We start from the raw sequence: 14,324 nt of genomic DNA on the forward strand, positions 1-14,324 counted from the left end.
TATCTGCATGTTAAATTCTTCTGCCGCTAGTCAGAGCAGCTGCGGGCTGAGCAGTGGTCATAAATTAAAGCAATGGAAAGGGGCTGTAATTATGATAAGTTTTAAATGCCTTTAACATTGATTCTGTATTATTTTAATGACAAGCTGATTTCAACCGCAAACCTCATTTAAAATGGCAAAATAGACTCTTCCTGTTATTGCTCCCTACATCAATTGCTGAAGAGTGAAATACATGATTAGGGAGGTCATTGTCATATATTCTGTTGCTGCTCTGTACTAAATGAATGTAAACTTGGGGTCTCCCTGGACCCCTGTTCATATTAATATTCATTACCCCTCACTCAGCACCACATCCCACCCCCTTTCCACTCACACACACTCCTCTCCCCCTTCACGCAGACACATGAAAGACTGCAGTGAGCAGGGCAGACAGCAGAGAAGTTTGCAGGCTGAATGTCACCATATATTCTCCTCCTGATGCAGATAAATAATCCTCATCTAAAGACTCAAGAATTCAGAGGATCTTTCAAAATGGGAACTGAGTTTTTCCACCAAACAAATCCATGGGATGTTATTTTTACAGCGCCTGGAATCAAACTCTTTTAGGTAAGTTTTTATAAAATAATGACAATAAAAATAAAAGATTATTGTGCGGTCATGCATGTGATTAGATCTATAGAAATATGGATTATTGTCTATATTGCAGGTTTTTCTTTAGCGCCGATTAGGGCCAAAACATAGGCCGATATGAAACAATAAAGTGTTTCTCATGCATTAAAATATGAATAACGAATCGCAGTATTTACAGCGTGAAACTATTCTATTTCTAATCGCCTAAAACTGTTTATTGCTTACAGCGCGGTCTAGCCAAATTTATGCTGAATCGGCTTTCCTGTGGATTTATGTAGCTCTTGGGTTGCAAGGTTTTTTTTAAGGAAAATATTCAATAAAAATGCATGCAAACAGTTGCATTTAGCAGTTTAAAGACAATCTGATTTAATGTTAATGCCCTGTCCTGAATGGGCCTCTAGCACAGCTGTTATTTAAAGAGAGCCGGTAACGTATGGAGGCGCGCGACTCCGCGGGGGTTCGGCTGCTCCTCCGCAGTTCAACAGTAGCTCTTAACCCCGGTGCAGGCCGGGTCACCATGTGTCAAAAAGGCCGTTTCTGTCAGGCACCCCGCGTCTGCTTTGATCTCTCTGATTGCATTTCTGCAGAAAATCATCAGTCATCGTCTAAAAGTATGAAGCATGTCTCAAAACTGACAAAATCATATCACAAAAAGGCATCGTAAGATACAATCCCGCTGTCATCTTCTGGGGCAAACGGAAACTGTCAAAAATGTGAGTTTCCTTTGAAATTAAAATATAGAAAATAAAGTTAAAACTTGTCCGTCCGCCTCGTTGTACCATCCACTGACTCGGCAGATTTTCACGCACCGCTCCACATCCAAACCACCGGTGCGCAAATACGCACAACATGAACCCAGATATATAAACTAAAACATAACCATTTAAGATTTGTTTACACGGGAAAAAAAGTCACTCTTCAGTGTTTCTCAATTATCCTAATTGTTGTCCAAATGCTGACCTCCAGGAGGAACAGGCTTCTGAGGTTTGAAGATTTACAGCCTTCAGTTGGAGCCCTCCTCCTCTGAAAATCCAATTATTTTACTAAAACCATGACAGCCTCGCCTGGCTCCCTGTGAAACTATAAAACTGTAAAGGCTGTGCCAACCGGAGCAGGTTTCTGCTAAAACATAAACCATCCTGGTTTTGCTGACATTTTCATTTCGGCTACATGTTTATATGACTTTATTTTCTTTATCTGGTGTCATGATTCACGTTAAAATCCCTCAGAGATCCACATCAGTTTTAGCTTTGCTTTGCTTATTTAACAAATAAAAAATCTACAAAGAAGAAGAGAAAAGTATTGATGAAACTAACAAAATATCTTTTTGTTCTTACTTTTGACCCACCCCACCTCCCTTCTCTCTATCTCCACATCTTTCTCTTTGCACTTTAAAAGACAATATTCACTGACTGCAAATTTTCAAAACTTTTAACAATTCACATCATGGAGCTCTCAGGCTCTTTGCCCCCACCCTCCCCATACACCTTCCCTATCATCCCCAATTTCTCTGCTCCCTCCTCCTCTCCCTCCGTCTCTCCGTCACCCAGCGTGGCGTCCACAGCTCTCTTCTGCTCCTTCCTCTCCCTCCTCTCCTTGCTGGGCATCACAGGAAATCTGTACACTCTGGGCCTCCTCCTGAGGCGCAGGAGAAGCAGGAGAAGACGAGCAGGACCAACCTGCTGCCTAATGACAGTACCCGTACCATCCTGCCTCGCCAACTCCTCCTCCCCTTCCTCCTCTCCCATCTCCTCTTCCTCCCCCTCCTCCTCTCTCTACCTCCAGGTGCTGAGCCTCGCTCTCGCTGATCTGCTCTACCTTTTCACCGCCCCCTTCATCGTGTACGATAGCCTGGCGTCCGGCTGGGCCTTCGGTGAGCTCGGCTGCCGCCTCCTCCTGAGCCTCGACCTCCTCACCATGCACGCCTCTATCTTCACTCTCACCATCATGAGTCTGGACCGCTACCGAGCTGTGGCCCATCCTCTGCACACCTCCTCTTCTAACTCCTCTGGCCTGCTGCGAGTGGGCCTGGCCTGGGGCCTGGCTGTGGCTCTCAGTCTGCCCATGATGATCACGCTGCACCTGGAGGATGGGGAGAACCAGGAGGGCCAGCTGTGTGTGCCCGCGTGGGACGAGCAGAGCTCCAAAGCGTACCTGAGCGTGCTCTTCTGCACCAGCATTCTTGGTCCCGGGCTGGCCATCGGAGCACTTTATGCAACTCTCGGTCGCCTTTACTGGGTGTCTCAGACCAGGCCGGCTTGGGCCAGCGGGAGCAGCACTGCTCCCCGAGCCCCCAAACCCAAAGTCCTGCTCCTCATCCTGGGTATCGTCCTGGCCTTCTGGGCCTGCTTCCTCCCTTTTTGGATCTGGCAGCTGCTGCCTCTCTACCAGCCCGACCTGCTGCGGACAGTTCCAGTGGGGACGCAGGTGACAGTGAATCGTATCCTCACAGGACTGACATATGGAAACTCTTGCGTGAATCCGTTCTTTTACACACTATTGACTGGAAAACGAAAACGCAGCCGGCAGACGCTGACATCAGCAAATCAGCTCAGCCGCAAGAGCAGTCCGCTGCAGTAGTGTTTCTGTCTCCAACAGTCGAGACAATGTTAGTGTGTACATATATGTGTGAAAAGGTACTGTATATGAACGTTTCATGATTTCTATAATAGGCACCAAAGATCATCGATTTAGACTTTGCCTGCAAACTAAGGTCAGAGAACAATGCTAAGCTAATGATAGCACTTTGTATAAATGCGTTGTGACAGAGCTTCCTGTTCAGAGACAATCAAAAAGACAATCTCTGTAAGACGTGTCATCTAATTAACGCTTGAACTAAAAATCTTTCCCAAACTTAAGTGGTCATATCAAAAAGTGTTCCTTTTATTGCCAAGTTTACATATCGATAATTTGATTTTAGATTTTTTTTCAGTATTTCAATGATATAAAGAGAGTCTTCACATTAAACTAGGCCGTCTCTGTGAAGAAAGACACAAATGCTTTGAAATTTGTGCTACATGATCAGAGAAAACAGAGAAAAGGGACACTTGCTTAATAAGTAGAAAACCTACAACTACCAGAATGCATTGCTCCTGCTGATGGATGACATCACAAACAATGGCGGCGGATCTCGTATTACAGTTAAACAGAAAGCTCAAACATGTTTTTAAAAACATCTGAGGTGAGAAATAGGCAACTTTGTAACAAAATCTTGGTTTATATTTTATCAGCTCTGCTTAGTTTGACCGATTGTTCTCCATTTTTTCAGCCGCTGCGTTCACTGTGCATGACGCAGTGTGGCGCCCACTTCCTGTTCCCAAAGTCTTGCTATTACAGCTAAACACATCAATCATATTAGGAAAGAAACAGGCAGTACAGCAACAGAATCTTGATTTATATTCGATCAGCACTGCCTAATTTTATTGTCTGATCGTATTTCAGTCTTAGTTTGACAGAGAGGGGCGGGTAACTCTCTTGATCGGCTGTATACTCTTTGTTTCTGCTGCAGCAGCAGGGTGGTGGGCAATACAAAAATTCAGAATTACAGCCTGTAGGTCGAGCAACAGCGCGAGAGCCAGGAAAATACCATCATTTGGGGGGATATGTAGGCTATGATTAGACTGAGGGAAGTTTACCACAGTTCATCTCCACACACGAAAATCTGCAAAGTATCCTGTTAATGATAGTGTCCGTCACCATGGATAAAATTTGTGTCTATGGTAAATCAATACAATGGCATTTTTTAAAATGAGCAGTTACAACAGTCATTAACCCAAATCAAATAAAAAAAAAATTGTTAAAAAAAACAAAACAACAATATCTCAAATCAATCAAGTCTTTGGCTTCTTTGTGGTTTGAGCATTTTGATTGGCTGTTAAACACTACAGGAAACAGTGATGTCACCACAAAAATAAGACAACAAATCACCCTCTCTGTCTCAGTGAAACAGATGCAGTAAAAACTGAATCAGACGTTTTCTAAAAATCCAAAGCTGTAGTTGTATAACTTGTGCTGTCTTCTGGGATTTTGTTGCCATTTTGTTGCCATGATACTCATTTGAGTCATTGCACTGTAAAACGAGATTATTTGTTGAAGTTAAAAAAGTTAGTGTCCAGGCTGCCATTTTTTTTATTTGACTGAATTTGAGAAGACAAGTTGACATTATAAAAATTACCTCAACTTGTCTTCCCAAATTCAAGAAACTTCAAATTTTAAGGCAGCTTCGTCTCTAACTTCTTTAAGCTAAAAAAAATTAGTTTCTTTTTACACTGTGTGCTTTTAAATTCCTATAAAATCAAATCAAAAATCAAATTAATGGAGAGGAATGATGCATACAGTCAGCAGAGAACCTGTACTGTTTACAGTATTATGAGGAGAGTAGAGTTTATGCCGTATTTTGCGCATACATGAGCATTTCCAGTAAAAACCCTGATGCACTTCTGCTTGTTTTCCAAGAACTATCAAAGAAAATGTTTGTTTTTGAACAACCGGCTGTATCTGGTTGGGCCCACGTCGGGACATTTTTCTGAGGCATTGTTTATTGACTTAATGAATTATGTTTGAACGAGTCAACAGTCTTTTGTTTGCTTCCCCTGAACCCTAAAATATCCAAAACAACTGACTTTTTTATAATCATGACCTGCATGTTGGGTTTGAAAATGTACTTATTATTTTTGAATCATGCATCGCTCTGCATGGCGTCAGCGTGTGTTGATGATGTTTATAATGATTACATAATATATAGCCTTGAATAAAGAGTATGCTTTGTGTATTTCACTGTGTGATTGGATCTTTAACTGGGGTGAAAAGGGGGAGAAAGTAACTATTCTGGTCATGCAAAAAAAAAACATAACTGAAGTTTACTCAAAAAAACTGGAAAACAATTCAATAGTGGCAGAAGAAGCAGGTGTTAAAGGTGCGTACGCTTAAAAAAAACAAAAAGACAATGATTCCTAGCGGAGAAAATTCCTTGAGTTGTGTTCATACTTTTGTTTGTGTGTCTGTGTCAGCATGTCAGTGACTCTGGAAGGTCTTCCCCGTTCTTGTGTATACACTCGCTGGCTGGTGTCTGCGTGTCTCCCTGTAGCAGCGGCCCGTCTCTGTCTGTCTGACTCAAAGGCTGCACTGTGCTGTATCGCAGACCCTGCTGCTCTTTGACGCAGATGAGCAAATATTGTTGTTTAACAGAAAGGGAGTGAGGAAAAAGGGGGCGGGGTGGTATCATACAAGCATGGCGCTCTGGTCAGAAACATGGTGTTATTTTGGGGGGGGGCGTCTTTGAGGTCGAGGGGTCAGAGATGCTGGCCATGTGATTGTAAGGGCCCCGGTTCCAAGTCCAACAGGGGACTATTGTTACATCATCTCCAATATTTCTACATTATTTGTTAATTTCCTGCTTTATTCTGCTTATTTCTATTGAAAATTAAAAGGCTTTAAAAAGGGACAGCCGAGGATTAAGGAAAAATGTTCACTAAAATACAGGCAGCAGCTTCAGAATAAAAGGTCAGGACAGATTTGAGAAGAGCTGCAATGAATCATCGATAAGTCGTCCACTATTAAATTAATCAGCGACTAATTTGATAATAAATTCATTGGTTTCCATATTTTTTATGAGAAAAAATAAATAAATTTTCTAAATTCAAGTTTCTTAAATATGAATATTCTCAGGTTTCTTTACTCCTCTATGAGAGTAAACAGAATATCTTTAAGTTGTGGACAAAACAAATTATTTGTGGACATAATTTTGGGTTTATAGAACCACTGATCAGAATTGCAACAGAAAATAATCAACAGATTGACAGTAAAAATAATCGTTAGCTGCAGCCCTAAATTTGACATATTGTAGAACTGTAAGAATAACATTGGCACAGTGTAACTTACAGCAGATGTAGGGCTGAGGCAAAATATAGATATGATATTGATATTGTGATATAAGAATGGATATCGTCTTAGATTTTGGATATCGTTATATAATAAAGCTGTAATTTCCTGAACTTACCAGACTGTCCTGGTAACAGTTGGAACTTCTCTATTGTTTGCATTCACCCACGATATCAACATTACTGATGGTTAATTGTTAAAAAAGCTCATTGTGTAAAGCATTTATAGTCAACCGTACGATATCATCACAAAAGTGATATTGAGGAATTTGGTTAAAAATATTGTGATATTTGATTTTCTCTCTCTTTAAAAAAAAAATCTGTTTCAATCCTTTCTAAAGTTTACAGCATGTTTGCATCTTTCCCTCAAATAGTGCAAACCTCTTTACGAATGAGTAAACAAACCCATGAATAAATCAACCATTAATAAAACATGAGCCTAAATTGGCCAAATTGTTCCATTAAACAATTTCATGAGGAGGCTTTTTTCTTTACATTTAGATTTAAAATTCATTTAAATTTGCACTGCAGAAAACCCAAGACAAGTTTATACAAAACAAATCAACTGCTGTGTATTATTAATACAAAAATAAAACTTCAAATCAACACGTTTTAAATCTGCACTACCGCCCTCCAAGAGAAGCGATTCTGAAAAATATTTCAGGCCTGGATGAAATGTTGATACAGAGTACGGGGAGAGCAGATAAAGAAGTGGCAGTGACTGTTTAATTTTTAATTAAATTTAATGGTGTTTTTCTTTGTGCACCCAAATCATACAGAAGGACCATTAAGCTCTATTAACTGTTTAACTGTGTTTTGACTTGACATGCAATAACTTCTGTGTGATTCCATGTTAAATGAGACCTGAATTGTGTAAGGAAAACTAAAAAAGAGGGTTTATTTATTTGCACATAAAGTGCAAACATGCAGAACCATTAACTGAGAAGAAGAAACCCCCGAGGGCTGCAGCAGAAGCTGCGTTGGTAATACCAACAGGTTACGGAGACACATACCAAAAGCATTTGCAGGCAGCTTGTGCGTTTCTCTGCACTGTGATGCCGTTATTTCTGAAGCCTTCTGTAGTCTATACTGCCCACCATGTGTTTCCATTTACCTGTGCTGGCTACCTCTGAGCATAACGTTCCCACTGCAGTTATTATCCGGAGCCCTGTGCGGTCACACCACAGGAGGCGCTTCTGTTGTGAAGTTAATGTAATATCCATCCACCTTCCACAGACAACTGAGGCCCTCTCAGCACATTTGTCCATTTAAATGGAATTTCTTGCGGACAAAGCGCCAGCTCCGAATACATTTGAAATTGTGAGCCCTCACATGAGACTTGGTGATTTTTTGGACCCCTGGGTCATACCAAAATGACAAAAGATGGAGGGTGTAGCTTGAGCAGTAATGAAACTTTTCCAAAAAGGACACTTAGCAGCAGTGTGGATATTAAAGCACAGAGAGCTTGTTGTTCAGTTTTCAGATTCTGCACCGTGGACGGGTTTTGGGTGTCCGTGTGTTCTAAAACTCAATATATGAGATGATTAAGTCCTCCCTCAGGTCTGCGGGGATGACTGAGTGTTTGATAAACTTCAAATACATGGTGTTTGGTCAAGCCAACCAAATGGATGGAAAATATTGTCTCAGTTGGCAGGCTGGTCGATCTATAAACTTTGTGTTATTTATGTTGGTGGTTGCCAGCGCCGGCCGACTTGCTCCAATCATAACTTTTGTTCTCCTGCGCAACAGAAGTTTTTGATTTCATCCTGAGATTGCGGCTCTACTCTATAGTTCACGGGGGGAAAACACCAGGACGAATATTTTCGTTCGCGAGCGTCGCTCTGTTCTACCTGAGGATTTCATGAATCCAGCACATGTCCGTTTCCTGGAACCACCAAGCATCTTTCCATCCCGGCACCCCTCGCCCCGCCTCTCCTCTTGACCAGTGTTTGAGGCTGCTGCAGGTGCCCCTCCCCTGGGCAGCCCACTCAGGAAAGCACCCCGCTGTGTAGACGAGACGGGCCCGCAGCCCGGGCCAAATTCACGCTGTGAGGCGTATAAGAGGCTCCCATTCTCTCCAGACATACACAAAAAAGATTCCCTTCGCACTCCTCCTCCGCCTGCTCTCCTCTAAAATTCAATCTCCCCATCTGTTTTCCCTCTCTCAATCACTTCTTGTCCCCTCCACTCTTTCTGCCTACGGTCTTATTCCTCTTTATGGCCTCACCTTATATGACGTTAGCGTTTATGACTTTCACAACAAGTTTTTGCAAGAAGATGAACTCTCAGGTCTTACTAAAACATCCCAGAATTACCTTCAAACCATGACTTCCAGCTTTCAACATCTGTAACATCAGCGTATATATAAAAGAAAAACTAGGCCTGGGCAATTTGGCGATATTATATGCACTAACACCCACTAAGATCTAGTTTTTGTATTTAGTGGGAAAGGTAACAATCAGCATTTGCGTCACATGACTCTGCAGTGGTCGTGGGTATTTATCAGCAGTGATGGAAATACAACACCTGGTTGAACGCTCTTATTTCAGCCCCTTGCCAGCGAGATGCAATAACGGGCCACCACCATATACCGTCCGTCTCTGTCGAAGTAGCGCTCAAACAGACGGAATAAGTAACATATAAAAAAGCAGTAAGTGCCATAACATTTTCACTGGCCTCCATGCTGCTTTCTACTGTTCACTAACCCCTTTTTCGGTGTTGTGTCTTATCCCGTCCGAACGTGACACAGAAGTAAAAAAAACAAAAAAAAAAGGTATACTGGTCTGCTGCAAGAGGAACAGATTCTACAGCCTACTTTTAGTAGGTTTGGCTGTGTTTAAAAAACCCTGCTGATTTTAGTTTAAAAAAGAGTATTAGTCATTATATCCACACTACTGATGAGTATTCATCAAAAAACTCATAGTGTTAATTTTATGAGGGCACCAATAGTCTGCCACAATATTGACACATAACGATATGAAGGTATTCGGTCCAAAATGTTGTCATATTTGATTTTCTCCCTATCGCCCAGCCCTAAAACAAACGTATTCAAGTTTTATGACACCCGCACATGTAGTCAACACAGTATTAAAAAAACTGTTTGTAATTGCTGGTTTGACAGCAAACACTGAAACCTCGGAGCTCACAGGGTTTCTTTGTTCAACCCATGGCAGCCCCACCATGAGGCGCCCTCCTCCTCATCACGTCCCCTGCCTTCACACCTCTGTGTCAGCCGCCATGATCAGGCGAGACCTGGGATTGTGTGCCTTGAGGGCCGGAGGTTACATCAACCGACATACACATTACGGTTCACACATGGGCTCTTACTAGGAAAGACAGTAAATATGGCATGTCTGCCCCTCTCGCTCCTTCTCCCTCTGCCTGTGTTTCACCGTGTCTCTTTGCTCCCCTGCTGCCGCCTCCACCTCGCTGACCGTAAACAGTCATCCGTGTCAGGCGTCAAAGCTCCCCCGACCTCTGACCCTATCACACTTTACTTATCTGAACCCCATGGTTTGTCCACACACTAAGATCATGGCTGAGGAAGGACATTGTGAATTTCCATGACAATAGTCAGAATTGGAACAAAAGCCATTGATAACGATTATGTATAAGTAAATATAAGTACATAATTAAAATAATTATATTAAAATAAGCTTTAACTATTTTAAATGTTCCCTTTTTACACTGCAAACATATTTTAAACTTGATTTTGTATTATTTTAATTTTTTTTTTTTATCTTTGCATCGCTCATCTGCACTTTTTCTATTTTCAATGGTGCTTTTTATTTTTTTAATTTTTAATTAATTTCGTGATCAACTTTACCTTTTATATTTTATCTCTTTACTCTTTTATTGTAAATCTGTATCTTTTATTATGTTTTTATATTTTCATGCATTTTATATTCTGCTCTGTAAAGCACTTTGAATTGCCCTGTTAAATAAAATGTGCTATACAAATAAAGCTGCCCTACCTTGCCTATTTTCTTTCAAGAAAAAAAATAATCATTACCCACTTCAAGCTCTTCAAATGTGAAAACTTTTGTTGGTCCTGTGTAATCAGAAACTTAATATTTTGGGGTTCTGGACTGTTGTCAGACAAAACAAGACATTTTAAAGTACTATATAAAAAGAAATCAACTCAACATAATTTCTGTCATTAGAAAATGTTATTTTTTTCACATTTACTGACACTTTTTAAACTATGAAATTTATCGAAAAATCCTGTTTTAAAAATACAGATTAAACAATAATCAAAATAACTGTTAGTTGCAGCCCCGTTATGTATTTTAATACTAACAAACTAGTATCTGGATGGATTACCTGCTTGCTGTGCCAAACATGCATTTCTTTCATTCAGTAGTGTCAAAGTAAAAAGCCAAGTTTAGGTAGTTCAGTCAAGGCCTTAAGAATAAACTGGTTTGGCCCAACAGTTACAAATGCAGATGTAGCATCACAATCTCTTCCTTATCTGAGAATAAAGGCTGAGCCTGTGTTTAGAATTAGAGCGCCACCTGGAGGTGAAATATAGGAACAAACTTCATATTCTAAACCAACCACTGCTACTTCTGCCACGTTCAACTCCACTTCAGACAGTTTGTTGTCACAAATCTGCCTTTCTGTTCCTCACAACTCCACATTAAAGAATAAAGCAAAGCATTTTCAAAAAAATAAACACTCAGTCTCATAATAATGCCAATTAACCAAAGACAGAAGGAGGACGGTACCCACAGACAAGCCTTAACATTTGATACAAGGGTTCAATATCTATTGTCCAGACTCATAATTATATTCTGACAGCTGTGCTGTATGTGTTCACAGGTGACAGCAATGAGTTTTGGCTATTCTTGTTCCACATATCAGTGTGCAGAACAATCACAAATGTAATAACTAAAATCTATAAACACCTATATCCTGCTGTAAATTAAAATGTCATGCCTAGACAATTTAAATTCTTTCTCCAGTGTCAATAAAGCTACAGTTGTTAACTCAAAATAACTTTTTCTCATATTTGCTGAAACTACATCCATACAGATGAACCGTCTTCAGATAGGCAGCGCTGATCTAATATGAATCCAGATTCTGTTACTGCATTGCCTATTTCTCGTCTTAATATTTTTTCAGAAACTGCTGTTTAGCTGTTAAATAAAGTTGTTTTATCCTCCTTCCATGTGAAAACAGTTGCTGCTAAAACCGGCTGCACGTGTCCGTCTTTGTACCGGCTGAACTTCCAGCTCAGGTGGCTCAGTAACTGACCCATCCCCAGAGGGGAGGACACCTCCCGTCCTGAGGGCTCAACGTTGTAAAAAAGCTCACCAGCCCTATTAAGAGTTTTAATTTGATGAGTGCTAGAAATATTAATTCAAAGTCCCACACAACTGTAACTTAATTAATACTTTGTCTTATCATAAAATCTACTTAGAATTAAATGAGATTTAAAATACTTGAAAGAGAAAGTTCAAACTAGATGATTGTAAAGGTGAAATACAAAGTTTTAAAGAACTCAAAAGTCATGACTTGTAAACAAAACTTATGAATTACTGCACAGCTGAGTGACTGTTCAAGTGGTCAAGTCACAAGGTGCAATAAGTAAAATCAGAAAATGAAGCGACAAAAAGTAAAGTTTAGAACAATCTGGGTATTACTGGATAAACGGTAATTAATTTGAAATTTAAAAATCTAAATGACCAAAAAAGAAAATGCTTTAAACTTGTACTGCTTACTGAAATTGTCTTCAAAATGATCAAATCCCTTAAATCAACTACATAATTGCAAACCATTAAATATATTCACGAGGGGGCAGCTTAATTTCCGTACAAAAACTGAAAATAATCCGTTTCTTCCACTTCTGAATTAGAAAAAAAAAAACCAAAAAAAAAAACCACTCAGTCCTAATAGATGAGCACGAACAAAGCCGGTGTTGTGATTGAAAACGAATGCCGAGCCTTTTAGAAGAAGGCATTTCCTCTCTCGTGTACAACAAACCTCGATCCTAATCAAACGTTTTGCAGACTGCTGTCAACACTCCACAACAAAGAACAAAAGAAATTCAACGAGGGCTGCTGGTTGTTCAATCTATTGATCCATGTCGCCCCCACACGGCGTTCTCACCTTCCACAGTAACCTGCACCTCCTGGCCGTGTCTCCGAGCTCCTGGGTGGTCAGTAACTGAACACCTGTACCTGAGTGCACAGTGACTCTGTGAAACCCAGAACATCAGAACAGCCTGGGAGCCAACAGGCACGACGCTGCGGTCCGTATCTGCACAGGATGTTGGGTTAACGTTAAGGCGAGGTTGTATCGCAAAGAATACTGCAAGCGTACAACTTGGGCAACCTTCAACCACCTTTAGTTGAACGGTTAATAGGTTTGTAGTCTTGTTAAAGGTGACCAACAGATCAAAAGAAAGCCTGCAAGTCACATTAAAATGCTGTGAATCAATCATTATGTATACTGGCCCTATTAAAGTTTGTCATTTTGGCCCAGAAAATTGTTGTTTTTCTTTGTTTGACTTCCTAGTGTCGTGATGAGCTAAACTTGCCAAAATACATCTATCTTCCAACAAGTCAACATTAAGAGTGGAAATCACCAGAGAATAAATTAGACTAGATTAGATATTATTGTTTCTCTTAGGAGAAATCTGTCTTGAACATTCGAGGGAAGGCGACACAAACATGTGCACTCAAACTAAAATTAACATACAGTATAACTCCCAGATCTATACTGCAAGAGCACTGCACGATGCCCTGGAAAAGGTATGTCCAAAGTCTAGTCTGGGGGCCAGTCTGGGGTTGAATATCTGTTGTCCAGACTCATAATTATATTCTGACAGCTGTGCTGCATGTTTTCTCAGGTGACAGCAATGAGTTTTGGCTATTCTTGTTCCACATACTGGTGTGCAGCACCATCACAAATGAAATGACTGAAATCTATAAATACCTATATCCTGCTGTAAATTAACATTTCATGTCTAGACAATTTAAATTCTTTCTCCAGTAGCAATAAAGCTTCAGTTGTTAACTTTTATCAAAATAACTTTTTCTCATATTTGCTGAAATTGTCATTACATCCATATAGACAGATAATTTGTGAAAAATCAAGTCAGTCAAGTCTGAGGGCCAATTTTGGCCCTCAGACTGGCCCTTGGCTTGTCTGTCAAAACATACTGCAAGTGGCCCACCACATGATACTGGTTTATCAAGATCGCTCAGCATTTAGTAGAAACTACGCAGAACTAGTGTGTTTTCATAAAGAGACCATAAACAAGCAGTCAATCAAATAAGGAGCGTAACATCTTCAACAACGAGGGCCGCCACTTTCAGAGGTTTCAAATTTGTTCAACTGAATTTGAAACGATTGCATTTGTCTAAGCTGTATGTCATTATTTTAATCAGTAACCTATATAATGCAAGAAGCAACTGGCACCCACTCAAAAAGGTTTGGACATCCCTACAAAAGTCCTATACAAAATTACTGCACAAGTGCCCTCCACATAGTAACTGCACAGATGCCCTACACAGGGTTACTGCACAAATGCCTTACATCACATTATTTCACAAAAGTCCTACAAAGGTCCCAAAATACGATATTATAACGATACTTAAGTCACAAAACAGTATTACTGCATTTTTAAACATTCTGTGATATGTTGAGTATTGTAAAAATTTATGATGTTATATATTTTAACATATTGCCCTTTTTTAAGCTCAAAATTATGTCCCTAAAGGAAAACTTTAACTTTTGTTTTATCCAAGATGACTTTTTTTTTTAAGTTTCTGACTTCAGTCATTTTTATTTCAGCTAACTGAATCTAGC

At 40.2% G+C, this 14,324-nt stretch overlaps 1 protein-coding gene across 1 annotated transcript; it reads left to right on the forward strand.

Moving 5' to 3' along the window:
- The first annotated feature begins 520 nt into the window (after nt 1-520).
- LOC121939706 (urotensin-2 receptor-like) lies at nt 521-3,264 on the forward strand. Its single transcript, XM_042482687.1, has 2 exons — nt 521-606; nt 2,029-3,264. The coding sequence occupies exon 2, from the start codon at nt 2,077-2,079 to the stop codon at nt 3,208-3,210; it is 1,134 nt and encodes a 377-aa protein (XP_042338621.1). The 5' UTR covers nt 521-606; nt 2,029-2,076; the 3' UTR covers nt 3,211-3,264.
- The last annotated feature ends 11,060 nt before the right edge of the window (nt 3,265-14,324 follow it).

Source organism: Plectropomus leopardus, unplaced genomic scaffold (genome assembly GCF_008729295.1).
Source record: "Plectropomus leopardus isolate mb unplaced genomic scaffold, YSFRI_Pleo_2.0 unplaced_scaffold57, whole genome shotgun sequence".
NCBI classification, from domain to species: Eukaryota; Metazoa; Chordata; class Actinopteri; order Perciformes; family Serranidae; genus Plectropomus; species Plectropomus leopardus.

Bases quoted from the DNA above. Each gene is read 5' to 3' on its own strand.
- LOC121939706 (XM_042482687.1), top strand. From the start codon at position 2,077: ATGGAGCTCTCAGGCTCTTTGCCCCCACCCTCCCCATACACCTTCCCT.